At 37.0% G+C, this 13,518-nt stretch overlaps 1 protein-coding gene across 1 annotated transcript in view; it reads left to right on the plus strand.

Annotated features, from left to right (window-relative positions):
• The window catches only part of DYM (dymeclin), a 372,708-nt gene that overhangs the window by 291,315 nt on the left and 67,875 nt on the right, over positions 1-13,518 (plus strand). The window contains exon 15 of the mRNA XM_060122074.1: positions 5,812-5,994. Within this exon, the coding sequence (XP_059978057.1) occupies positions 5,812-5,994 (183 nt within the window). The remainder of the gene's footprint in view (positions 1-5,811; positions 5,995-13,518) is intronic.

Raw genomic sequence — 13,518 nt, forward strand, 5'->3', positions numbered from 1 at the left:
CCAAAGTTCCAAATACATGCCAAAATCTAACTTAATGCTAAGAAAGACAGTCATGAACATAGTCATGATCATAAGTAAGGTAAATTTATCCAAAGAGAATTAAAATTTAATAGGATAATTTTGAAAGCACTCTAAGTATTTTTAATACCCTCAAAGATAAATGAAGGATATAATATTCATTGAGATGAATAAATAATTATGAAATAAAAACAGGGAGAAATGAAATAAGAACATGACTCAGAGAACTATTCAATTAGAAAGCTTAGAATGAAAACTATAGTCATTAAAATTGAAAGCTCGGTAGACAAAATAAGTTCTAAAGTGGGTACTATCAAAAAGGGTTAGTAAATTGGAAGGTAATGAGAAAAAATTATCCAAATTATCTTTATGGAAGAGACTAGGTTGTCAGATGAAAAGTATGCTCTGTATACTGAGCAGGATACATAAAGATAAATCAACACCTAAACACATGGTCGTGAAACTCAAGAGTGTTAAAGGATAAAAAGTAAATCTTAAAAGCTATCAAAAAGATTTTCTACAGGGGAACAGTAGTTAGGTTTGCAGTAAACTTCTCCATGACAGAAATAGATGCCAGAATAAAGTGAACCGATATCTTTAAAGTGCAGAAGAAAGTAACTGTAATTCTAACTATAATTCTTATTTATATATAGTTAAAATATAATGTAAGAGTGAATGCAAAATCAAGACATATTTCAGCCACACAAGAACTAAAAGAGTTTATTAGCCATAGACTTCACTGAAAGCACTACTAAAGGATGTACTTCAAATAGAAGAAGAATAGATCTGTAAAGAAGTGGAATGCAAGAAAGAGTGGTGTACACTGAAATTCATATGTAAATTTAGTTAACCATTGACTTTTTAAAAACCAATTTATGGGGTTTTTTAAAAGATGAAATTAAAAATCTAAGCTACTGTAACAAAACAAGGAAAAATGGGGTCAGGGGCTTGCTGTTCAAGGAGCAGCGAAAGTACGTTAACCTCCTTAGATCTTGTTCAGGAGGTAGACAGCAGTATTTTTAAAGTTGGATGTGTATGTTAAAATTTTAAGGGCTACCTCTATAAGAATAGAAATGCTATCTTTAGCCTGTAAACCAGCAGAGAGGAAAAGGAGGGGCCAGGATAACAAAAAGCTTTATTAATTCAACAGAAGCTGGAAAGGGAAGACAGGTTTGGAAGAGGTACACTTATAAAGGATGGCAAAAAAATATGGCAGGTTATACATTCCAGAGATGACGGCCACAACATCTTCTGCTTCACGTGCTCTTCTAGAACTTTGCCACTCCTCAGTAAATTGTGTGTGGCACCATTTGGTAGTAACACTAAATGGCAGTGACAGTAAGTGATTTCCAACATTGAATCTCCTGGAACCTTCAACCTGTGAGGAAGCTCATGCAGCCCAGAAGAGACCATGCAAAGAAGAATCAAAGGCTCTGGTCCCCACCCACAGCTGTGCCCCCAGCTCACAGCCAGCACCAACTTGCCAGCCATATTACGATAGAGAGCTGTCATAGAATAGACTCTCCAACCGCCACTCAAGCAGCCCCATGTGAAGCGTATGGAGCAGAGACAAACTGTTCCCACCAAGGCCAGCCCAAATTGTTAGCAAAACAAATGATTATTGCTATTCTAAGCTGCTAAGCTTCGAAGAGCAGGCATACCTTGGAGATAATTTCAGGTTCGGTTCTAAACCACTTCAATAAAGCGAATATCACAATACAGTGTGTCACAAATCTTTTGGTTTCCCAGTGCATATAAAAGTTATGTTTACACTAAGTCTATTATGTATGCAATAACACACTGTCTAAAAAAACAAATGAGCATATCTTAATTAAAAATTACTTTATCGCTAAAAGCTGCTAACCATCATCTGATAATGCAGGGTTGCCACAAACCTTCAATTTGTAAAAAAACACAGTTATCTGTGAAGTGCAGTAAAATGAGGTATGCCTGTAGTTAGTTATACAGCAATAGATTACTGATATAAAGTCACAAAACAAGATGGTAGGAATAAATTCCAAAGATATCAGTAATAACAATGTAAGTGAATTAAACTCAAAAGTCAGACTATTAGATTAGACTTAAAAATTATAAAGCCTAGCAGCATAGTTGTTTTTAACCGTATTTGTTTTCAGTAACACAGAAAGTTTGAAAATTAAAGATATACCTAGCAAATGCTAAACAAAATAAAGATGGTATATATATATATATATATAATATATATATTATATTTATATATATATATATTTCTTTTGGGGGGGTGCTGCATTGGGTCTTCATTGCTGTACGCAGCCTTCCTCTAGTTGTAGCGAGCAGGGGCTACTCTTCGTTGCGGTACACAGGCTTCTCATTGCGGTGGCTTCTCTCGTTGCAGAACATGGGCTTCAGTAGTTGCAGCACGTGGGCTCAGTAGTTGTGACACGCGGGCCCTAGAGCACACGGGCTTCAGTAGTTGTGGCACGTGGGCTCAGTAGTTGCAGCACATAGGCTCTAGGGCCCACAGGCTTCAGTAGTTGTGGCTCGAGGGTTCTAGAGTGCAGGCTTAGCAGTTGCGGTGCACAGGCTTAGTAGGTCCATGGCATGTGGGATCTTCCCGGACCAGGGATCGAACCCGTGTCCCCTGCATTGGCGGGTGGATTCTCAACCACTGCGCCACCAGAGAAGTCCCAGCAATATTAATATCAATAAAACATACACTTATGAATAAAGAGAAGCAATACATAATGATAACGTTTTTAAAAAGAGGCCAATCATGAACCTACAGTCATTTTGAATACAAGAATCACTCAGAGGAATTGATAAATACTTAATCACTACGGGAAATTGTGATATAATGTTATTAAAAACTGATGACTCTTTCAGGCAATGAATATTAAAAAGAACAATTACACTTGTTCATGAGAAAATGAGAGCAGGAGCTTTCCTACATTGTCATTGTAAATGGGTTGTTATAGCTCCTTATGCAATGTCTGGCAACATCTGTTAACATTACAAACACAACCTTTTCAGCCATCCCTCTCCTGGAATCTCCCAGAGAAACAAGAGTGCCCATATATAAGAACAGAGCTACCAGGATGCTTATTGCAGCCTTGTTTATGGAAACAAGGAAACAAAATAAATTGGATGCCCATTAGTAGAAGGACATTTTGATAAATTTTACATGTTTTACACGTATAAACCTGTAATACATTGTTACTGTTTTGTTTCTGGAATCAGTTTTCCTTTAGAATGATTTAAAATAAAAATGTCTTTATTTCCTTGTGTAGATCTACAGTTCTGTCTAGTTTCATATTCCTCCTGTCTGAAGAAATTCCTTTAACATTTCTTATAGTGTGGGTGTACAAGTAATACATTATCTCAACTTTTTTTAGTCTGAGAAAGTATTTATCTTACCTTCCTATTTGAAAGATATTTTTGCTAGTGATAGCATTCTTGCTTGACTCTTATTTCAACACTTTATTGATGCTGCTTCATTTAGATTGGCTTGCATAATTTCTCATGAGGGGTCTACTGTAATTCTTAGCTTTGTGCCTCTGTATTTAATCTGTTTTTTCCTTGGGCTGCCTTCAAGATTTTCTCTTTCTCTTTGGTCTTCAGTAGTTTGAATATGATGCATCTAGTTGTGTGGTTTTTTGTTGTATGGGTGGGGGGGTTGTTTAGGGAATACTTTGGAGTTATTCTGAGCTTCTTGTATCTGTTGTTTGATTCTTTTGTTATTTTAAAAAAATGCTCAGCCATTATCTCTAAAAGATTCTTTCAAGTCTACTGTTGAACCTATCTAGATATTCTTTACTGCTATTACCTTTTTTTTTTAATTCTAACATTTCCACGTGTTACTTTCTTATAGTTGTTTTTTTTTTTTGTAATTTTTAAATTTTATTTTTGGCCACATGGGGTCTTCGTTGCTGCATGTGAGCTTTCTCTAGTTGTCGTGAGTGGGGGGATACTCTTCGTTGCGGTGCGCAGGCTTCTCATTGTGGTGGCTTCTCTTGTTGTGGAGTATGGGCTGTAGGTGCATGGGCTTCAGTAGTTGCAGCAAGTGGGCTCAGTAGTTGTAGCACATGAGCCCTAGAGCACACAGGCTTCAGTAGTTGTGGCACACAAGCTTAGTTGCTCTGTGGCATGTGAGATCTTCCCAGACCAGGGCTCGAACCCGTGTCTCCTGCATTGGCAGGCAGATTCTTAACCACTGCACCACCAGAGAAGTTCCCTCTTATAGTTTTCAACTCTGCTAAAATTCCCCATCAATGCAAGCATATTGTAGACTCATAGTAGATTTTGTATATCATAATTCTTTTAAATTCCCTATTTGATATTTTCAGTATCTGTGTATCTCTGGGTCTGCTGATTACTTTTGTCTCTTGGACATGGATTGTTTTTACTTGCTTTTTGTTTATCTCATAAATTTTGATTGAATGCTGGACATTATGGTTAAAACAATATAGGTGGAGGTAAATTGTATGGAAACAAATATACCTTTTTGTCTGCTAGACCAGGGGTGGTAAACTTTTCTGTAAGGCACCAGCTAGTATTTTTTATTTTGTAGGCCATACAGTCTTTGAAGTGAAGTGTACTTTATCAGATATTAATATAGCCATCCCTACTTTCTTTAGATTAATATTTGCATGTTATATCTTTTTCCATTCTTTTACTTTCTATCTAACTTTATTTAAAGTGAGTTTTATATTTGAAGCTTCTTATAGATTGCATATAGTTGGGTCATGTGTTTTTTATCCACTCTGCCATTCTTTGGGTTTTAATTATTGTATTTATACTGTATACAATTAATGTAATAATTGATATGTTAGAACTTAAGTCTGCCTATTTTACTTTCTGCTTTCTGTTTGTTCCTTGTTTCTTATCTGTCTTATTTGACTGCCTTCCTGTGGATACTTGAACATTTTTTTAGAATCCCATTTTGACATATCAGTAGTATTTTTGTGTATACTATCTCCTTGTATAAATTCACTCTAGGCATTTACATACATAACTTACCACAGTCTAGTCGTGTTGACATTTTACCAGTTCAAGTGAGATGTAGAAACCTTCCCCTCTTTAAATCCCTTTGCTCTCCCTGGTTTATAATGTAATTGTCTTAGGTGTTCCTTTACATCCATTGAGAACCACATCAGACAGTGTTATAATTTCTGCTTCAGCTGTCAAACGTAATTTAGAAAACTCAAGAGGAGAAGGAAAGTGTATTCACCTGTGTTTTTGCTTTCCATTGTTCTTTCTTTCAAGGGAGATATTGATTGCTTACTTTGAGTTTTGCTCTTATAACTATTTCACATTCAGATTCCCAAAGGCTATTGACTCTGAGGAAGCAGAAACAAAACAGTAGGCTCTTTATCTGTAAATATGGATGTTGAAATGACAGTGCAGAAAAATGAGGTCATATTCTGAATTAGACACTTTTCTTGGAATTGGTAAGACCCTACCACCACTTTGTACTGTGCAAGTCTAATGATTTAGGGTGATACAGTGATAAGAGTACAAGTTAGGATCTATTAATCAAAGGACTGAATAAGCTCCAAATTTCCTTCTAGATTGGCAAGTCTATAATTTATTATGTGAAATTTATAATTATCACCATACTAAGTTCAAAAGATTTTAAATCCTTTAGTAACTGATAAACTTAATTGTAAAAATTCTTGACAGAAGTAATCTTGAAGAGCTCTTTTGCATGGTCTTTCCAATGCTGTTTGAATTGCAAAGCAGTTGCCCTCATTCTAATTAATTCTGTGTCAAGGAAAAAAACACAGACTCTATATGGGGATTTTCTTTCTTTATCAGGCACAAGACCTAAATGTCATCGAAGAAGTGATTCGAATGATGTTAGAGATCATCAACTCCTGCCTGACAAACTCTCTTCATCACAATCCAAATTTGGTGTATGCACTTCTTTACAAACGAGATCTCTTTGAACAATTTCGAACACATCCTTCATTTCAGGATATCATGCAAAATATTGATCTGGTAAGTGTAAATGGAGATATTTATTATGATTCTTTTTTAAATATTAAAGTAGAGAAAGTTTAACAAACCTTGATAAAAAAACTGCAATAATTAGTCTCTTGAACATTAACTCTATCTGCTGTCTATTCTGCTATAACAATTGTCACCTTCCCTATGTGTATGTATTATATACAGACATATATGTACACGCACGCATATATATTTAGTAGAATTGAGATTGTACTTTATATAGTTCTGTATTCTGCCATTTTTACTTAACATTATTAACATTTTTCTGTGATATCATCAATTCTTTGAAAATCTCACATTTTATTATTTGTATAACCTGTATTATGGAGGTCCTAAAATATATTAACTCTTATCCCATTATTGCTCATTTAGTTATTTCTCATATTTTGTATTAATTTATAATTATCAGTTTGTAAATACATCATATCTCACCTTTTTTAGTTCTATTTTTGAAGTAGTCTTAAAACTGGAATTGTACTAGTTTTTGCTGTCAGAGGGATCAGTATTTTCAAGACGCAACCCATGTCAAATTGCTTTCCAGAAATATTGTACAATTAATGCATCTGTGTGTCATCTTATACTTCTACAAGTGATGTATGAGAGGATGTATCTCACTATACTTTTACAGCTTTATTATAATTATTTTAATTTTGTCCTTTTATATCAAAAATGGTATTTCATTATTGTTTTTAATTTTTATTTCTTTCATTATTAGTGTGATTGAACATTTTTCACAGGTCTATGAACTTTCACCTCCTGTCCTTTTTAAAAAGGTTTTTCTGCTAAACTTTCTATTGTTGTATTAGTGTTTCCCAGTTCAGTTTGATTCCACAAAAATTTCTTGCATAGCTAATGAGATTCATAGTGCACAAGAGGAAACAGAAGAGCCACTATCCCTGTCCTTGTGTTACTTACATTTAGGAAGATTTTTAATAATTTAATTATTGCACAAGTATGAATGTAAATTTCCATCATAAGTAAGCACATGTACATGCCTTCCTCCAGGGTGTACACCTCATAGTGGATTCGCTGCATAACATGTATCGTACCAAACCGTTTCCCTTGGAGTGCTGTCATTTTACTCTTCAGCTGGTGGTGTATAAGATTCCTGTTGCTTCACATCCTCATGAACACTTAGTTTGGTCAGTTTTGTCGTAACATCTCATTATAGTTTTAATTTGGATTTCCTCTTTTCTGAAGCTAATTCAAGTCTTTTGCCAGTTTTTTCTACTGAGTTATTTATCTGTGTGTAGCTTCTTTGTATGTTCTGGATTCTAGGCCTTTCTTGGTTATGTTTTGCAAATATCCAGTCACTAACACAAATACAGACTTTCTGATGTAACTCTAAAACTCCTCTCAAAATAGTCGAACATCAAATTCTCAGTTCCATTCTTTTCTTGGAGAGCTGCTTCCAGCTCCAACCAGGTTGTACGCTGGTTCTCCTGCCCAGCTGCAGCATCTTCCTGGGAATTTCCTTCACCTGTTTCCATTGGTTGACCTTGGCTCCTGTGAATTCTTCTTTCTTGGTTTGCTGCTTCATGTTGGTGGAGCATATACTACAGTAGCTTTCTGGGGAAAGGGTGTATGTGAGGTAGGTTTTTTATTTTTTAGTTTCTCATGTCTGAAAATGTTTTTCTTCTCTTTTTACATATGACCTGCTGTCTTGGGAAGCTTTTGGGATCTCCCTATTATTGTGTCCTGAAATTTCATGGTTTGCTGGGCCTTGGTCAGTTGTACTTGGCGCTTGGAGGGTCCTTTGAGTCTAGAGGCTCAAGCTCAGAACTTTCAAATGTTCATTTTAATTATTTCTTCCCGGTTGTCTCTCTCTCTCTCTGTCTCCTGCTATTTCCTCTCTATGAAACTCCTATTAGATGGCCATTTCCTTTTGAGCCCCCTCCTGTCAATATCACTAAGTCTTATTTTTGGCCTGATCAGTGTCATCGTATTAAGAGTCCTCCAGGCTCCTGCCTGGGGTCCGTAAGCCCATCTGTGAGGGTTTTAAAAGCTGAGGTAGAGACAGGCTGGGTAAAATTGGGGGTGGGGAAGAGAGGGTGAGAGTGACCTCTGAAGTGAAAATTCCCAGTCTTCTTTCAGGATAACAGCAATACATAAATGGACACATGGACTCTGATCAAATTTAAGATACTTCAGAACATCTCTATCCATTCTCATTAAGCCAGTTTACCCAAGTAGGTTAATTTTTGCTCATCCCAGTAGAGTCCTGTGTACTTGTTCAGTACTTAATTGAAATCAGCTTTGAACTATAACCAGGCTCCCATTCCAGACTCTTAACACATAGTTCTGTAAACTGCTGAATACTCTGGAACCCACACAATTACATGAGTTTAACTACAAGTATGTATACTATTGCAGATCTGTTCATTGATTTGCTCCATATCACTGCTGTGTAATGATTGCAGGTAAACAGAAATAAAAATTAAAACTCTTTGCTGTCAGCATGAAAGGATGCTCAACATCACTAATCATTAGAGAAATGCAAATCAAAACTACAGTGAGGTATCACCTCACACCACTCAGAATGGCCATCATCAAAAAATCTACAAACAGTAAATGCTGGAGAGGGTGTGGAGAAAAGGGAACCCTCCTGCACTGTTGGTGGGAATGTAAATTGATACAGCCGCTATGGAGAACAGCATGGAGGTTCCTTAAAAAACTAAAAATCGAACTACCATATGACCCAGCAATCCCACTACTGTGCATATACCCTGAGAAAACCATAATTCCAAAACAGTCGTGTACCACAATGTTCATTGCAGCTCTATTTACAATAGCCAGGACATGGAAGCAACCTAAGTGTCCATCGACAGATGAATGGATAAAGATGTGGCACATATATACAATGGAATATTACTCAGCAATAAAAAGAAACGAAATTGAGTTATTTGTAGTGAGGTGGATGGACCTAGAGTCTGCCATACAGAGTGAAGTAAGTCAGAAAGAGAAAATACCGTATGCTAACTCATATATATGGAATCTTAAAAAAAAAATGGTTCTGAAGAACCTAGGGGCAGGACAGGAATAAAGATGCAGTTGTAGAGAATGGACTTGAGGACATTGGAGGGGGAAGGGTAAGCTGGGACGAAGTGAGAGAGAGAGTGGCATGGACATATGTACACTACCAAATGTAAAACAGATAGCTAGTGGGAAGCAGCCACATGGCACAGGGAGATCAGCTAGGTGCTTTGTGACTACCTAGAGGAGTGGGATAGGGAGGGTGGGAGGGAGACACAAGAGGGAGGGCTATGGGAGTATATGTATACGTATAGCTGATTCACTTTGTTATATAGCAGAAACTAACACAACCATGTAAAGCCATTATACTCCAATAAATATGTTGAAAACAAAACAAAAAACCCTCTTTGCTGTCAGTTTAATTAGTGTTTTCATGAGCTTTCCTTAAGTCGCCTCAACTATATACCTAATGGTTGCAGCTATAGCAAATTACTTTGCCACACACACTCTTGTCATTTTCCTAAACCACTATCAGTATTATTTAAATTTCATTAACAGAACTGGGGCAGCTGGGTACTATTGTCATCTTTGCAGTTAGGATAAAGCAGAAACATCATTTCAAATGAGCATGTTTATATCTTAGAGTTAGACTTGACATTTATATTCTTTAATTAAATTCTCACCATTATGAACCAGTACTCCCATGTAGATTTGTTGATATTTAGGATATGTGAGAGCATCCTCAAGCTGCTTCTCAAATATTTCTTCTCTGGCCCCATGTCCTTCTTGTTTAATGGGAAAAGCGCCTCCTTTTAAAATTGATAAGTAGTGGTAACAAGATTATGAAATAAATGAATGCCCAAGGGACATCCATCAGAGCTTATTTCTACCTTTTTCTGTTGGCTAGATGCTTTTTGACAACGAGGTAGTCAACTAAGACCCTGCAAGCCGTGCAGTGCGGCCAAAAATTTTTTTTAAATAAAAAATAAAATAAGCCATTTCTAGCCAGCCTGTTCATGGATTTGTCCACATTCATTTCTAGTTTCTTGCTTGTACCATTTTGGGGAGTAGGATACTGAGATTAAGATTCACTGTGCATGTGAGGAAAGGTTCAACAAAACCCTTTTCTCTTTTACATGGGAAATTGGCCTTGGGTTAAGCTGTTTTTAGCTCTGTTCCTTGGAAATCTGATGAAGGTGGAATGTCAGCCATGTTACTAGGTAACACTGCTGTAATAAAATGAGAATATGATAGAATGACATTTGAATGGTAAGTTGAGTCTGGACTGAAAGGACTATAGCTTTGGGCTTCCCTGAGTGAAAAAATTCATAACCAAGCATGTCCTTTTCAGGGACCTAGAAGCTGAGACTATCACAAGGGGTATTGGTTTCTGTTTGGGACATGGCTTCTAAGCTAGGGTGGCTATTGGATCTGTCCATGGTAGTCTCATTCTCTCACATTGGAGCTATCAGTTGAGGGTCCAAAGACCAGCCCCGATACTGCTGTGAGTATTCCCAGGGAAAACAAAAGCCTGGGGCTGTGCTGTTGGCATGCTCTTTTTCCTGGCCTTGTGTCCTTTTAAATTAATCTTATGCCCAGTGTGGCCTATTACACTCTTTTTTTTTATTTATTTATTTTTTTTTGCGGTACGCGGGCCTCTCACTGTTGTGGCCTCTCCCGTTGCAGAGCACAGGCTCCGGACGCGCAGGCTCAGCAGCCATGGCTCACAGGCCCAGCCGCACCGCGGCATGTGGGATCTTCCCGGACCGGGGCACGAACCCGCGTCCCCTGCATCGGCAGGCAGACTCTCAACCACTGCACCACCGGGGAAACGCTTTTTTTTAATTTTTAAAACTTTTTATTATGAAAAATTTCAAGTGTATACAAAGTAAACAGAACTGCTATTATATTCTTGAGCCTCTCGATGTCTAATTCGGTCTAAGAATACCACTCAGGAAAGAGCACTGAAGTGCTAAAATAATATCTTCTTATAATACTTATAAATGTATCTCTTTCACATTCCAGGGTGGAGGATATCCTGGTTTTTCCAAGGTTTATCCAGATGTTTGAATTATAGAACTATCCAATACATCCTTTTTTAGCTTTCATATTTCTAACCTGCGTCATCCTAATCGTTTTAGTCTGCCCTTATGGCAAACCCCTACCCCTTGTCTCTTTTGCCTTTCTCTGGACCTCTCTGATTTCAGTTTCTTTCTTCATTCCTTCCTGTCTTTTTTCTCCTTTTACCCTTTCCTTCCTTCCTTCCTCCCTCCCTCCATTCGTCCTCCTCCCCCTTCTCTCTCACTCACTCATTCTACCTTTCTTTCTCTGGATAGTCACCTGAACTGTGCACAATATATGTCAGATAATCTATACCTGCAGTGTATTGGAAATGTTTTCTCTTTAATTACCAATACCTCTTTTCATAATAGTGCATTTTTTTCTTTTTGTTTCTGATAAAAGACTAACCAAAGTTTCTTTTTTCCGTGGTCATAACTGTTAATAGATGATAAATTATCATGTTGTAATACTTTGTTTGGATTATTTAGTTTTAAATGTTTAAACCACATCAAAAACCATTTGCTCCTTTTCTATTCATCTCATCATTAGCGTTGCTAGCTTTTATTGCATACTTGCTAAGCATTTACGTTCATGATCTCTCTTAATCTTCATTAAAAAACAAACTTTGAGGTATATTTCATTTTTATTTTCAATTACAGTTAAAGAAACCAACTTAGAAAGATTTAATTTGCTTGTGATCACATATTCAGAAAGTGATAGAGCCAGAACTCAAACCGAGGCAGTTTGATAATAAAACCCTTGTTTGTAGTCATCATGCCTGACTACTATCCGCATTCACTAAACGTTCCTACAGTTTCTCATTGGTTTGCGTATTCACTGCCTGAAAACATTTGAAAACAAACCTGGAAATTTACTTTCTCCTTCAAGTTCACTTCTAATAATGTCAAATCAGTCTTTACTCCACCCGTGGTGAAAGTGATGTTCTTTTCTTAGTAACCAGGCTGTTGACATCCTTAAAAATAACCCTGAAGGACCATATTATTTTTTGAAAGGACACACAAGAACCATGCAAAGGATTTAAACTACGTCCATTTGAAACTTAGTCTCCTTTGGAAGAGGTGAAAATTAGAGTAAAGATGAGGAAATAGAAAGGACCTCACTTGTTTTTCTCACAGTATATCACCACATGGAAATAAAAGCAGGGTGTTAAACTGGATTTATATCCAGTGCTCACTTTCCTGTCCTTGTCAGTAATTGGCCACTTACTGACACTACAACTGTATTCGTGAAAAATGCAGTCTCTGGGTAAACATTTGACTGTGTGCTGTTGTGTAGTTCTTAAAGCTAGATAAATATATGCCTAAACAAGTTTGAGTCCCTACTAAGTGCTGGGAATGAGGCTAAGTACCTTTACATAATATTACTCATTTATTCTTCTTAAACCAGTAAATTAGTTATTGTTATCCCACTTTACAGATAAGGAAACCAGCAGGCTGAGAGAAGCCTTCCCAGGTGATTTTAACACAGATCCCCACCTAAGAATCATTCCTCTTAGGGAATTCCCTGGCCATCCAGTGGTTAGGACTTGGCACTTTCACTGCCGGAGCCTGGGTTCGATTCCTGGTCAGGGAACTAAGATCCCATAAGCCATGCAGCAAGACCAAAAAAAAAAAAAATCCTTTTAAATAGTGATCACATGTTTGCGTAGGGCTTTATCATTGAGGGCAATTTGCATACGCCCTATGTCATTTGACCCTTAAATTATCCTTGTGAAGGAGGCAGAGCAAGTCTTCAGAGGTGAAATGGTTGGCTCAAGGTCACTTAGCTAGTAAATCACTCAGCCTTGAATCCAGATCTTCTCATTATAAACTCCATATTTTCAGCATTCACTTGGCTAAACCTAAATAAGATTCCAAATGAGCAGATTTTCCAACAACTTTTTGTTGAATACTATCATCTAAAATAGTGTTGGACACACTGGAGATTCATTCAAAATCATTTTAAACTCTTTTTTACATATTTTGAAAAGAATACCGTGAGAAAGATATAAATAACATCTCTACTTTTGCCTCTTTCAGCACTTTACCTTCTCCTTCCCTCCCCTAAATGCTTCTGAAATCTTGGCTTAAGCAAACCTTTGCTATTTCTTCTTTCAGGGAGTTAACCTTGAAAAATGTTGGTAGAGGAGACTATGAATCTACTGTTATTTTTAGCTGACAGGGAGTTGAGAGTTGATGTTTTTCATTAAGACATTAAGCAATGTTGAATGTCTGAGACAGGAGTGACTAACCTTGGAGTACTTTTAACTTCTGCCGAAGGAGTTAGACATGTGCTTTTCAGGTAGCCAAATTACTGTTAGCCACTTGTACATAACCCTCCATTCTAACTCATAAGATGATATGATCTGGCTGAATTAAGCAACAGGACAAAATAGAAATACCACACCAAACAAGAGAGGGCGTGAAAGAAATTTCATGGCTGAATATAAGTATAGGACAGAGACATTGAACAACAATAGTT

The sequence above is a fragment of the Lagenorhynchus albirostris genome, chromosome 14, assembly GCF_949774975.1.
Source record: "Lagenorhynchus albirostris chromosome 14, mLagAlb1.1, whole genome shotgun sequence".
NCBI lineage: Eukaryota > Metazoa > Chordata > Mammalia > Artiodactyla > Delphinidae > Lagenorhynchus > Lagenorhynchus albirostris.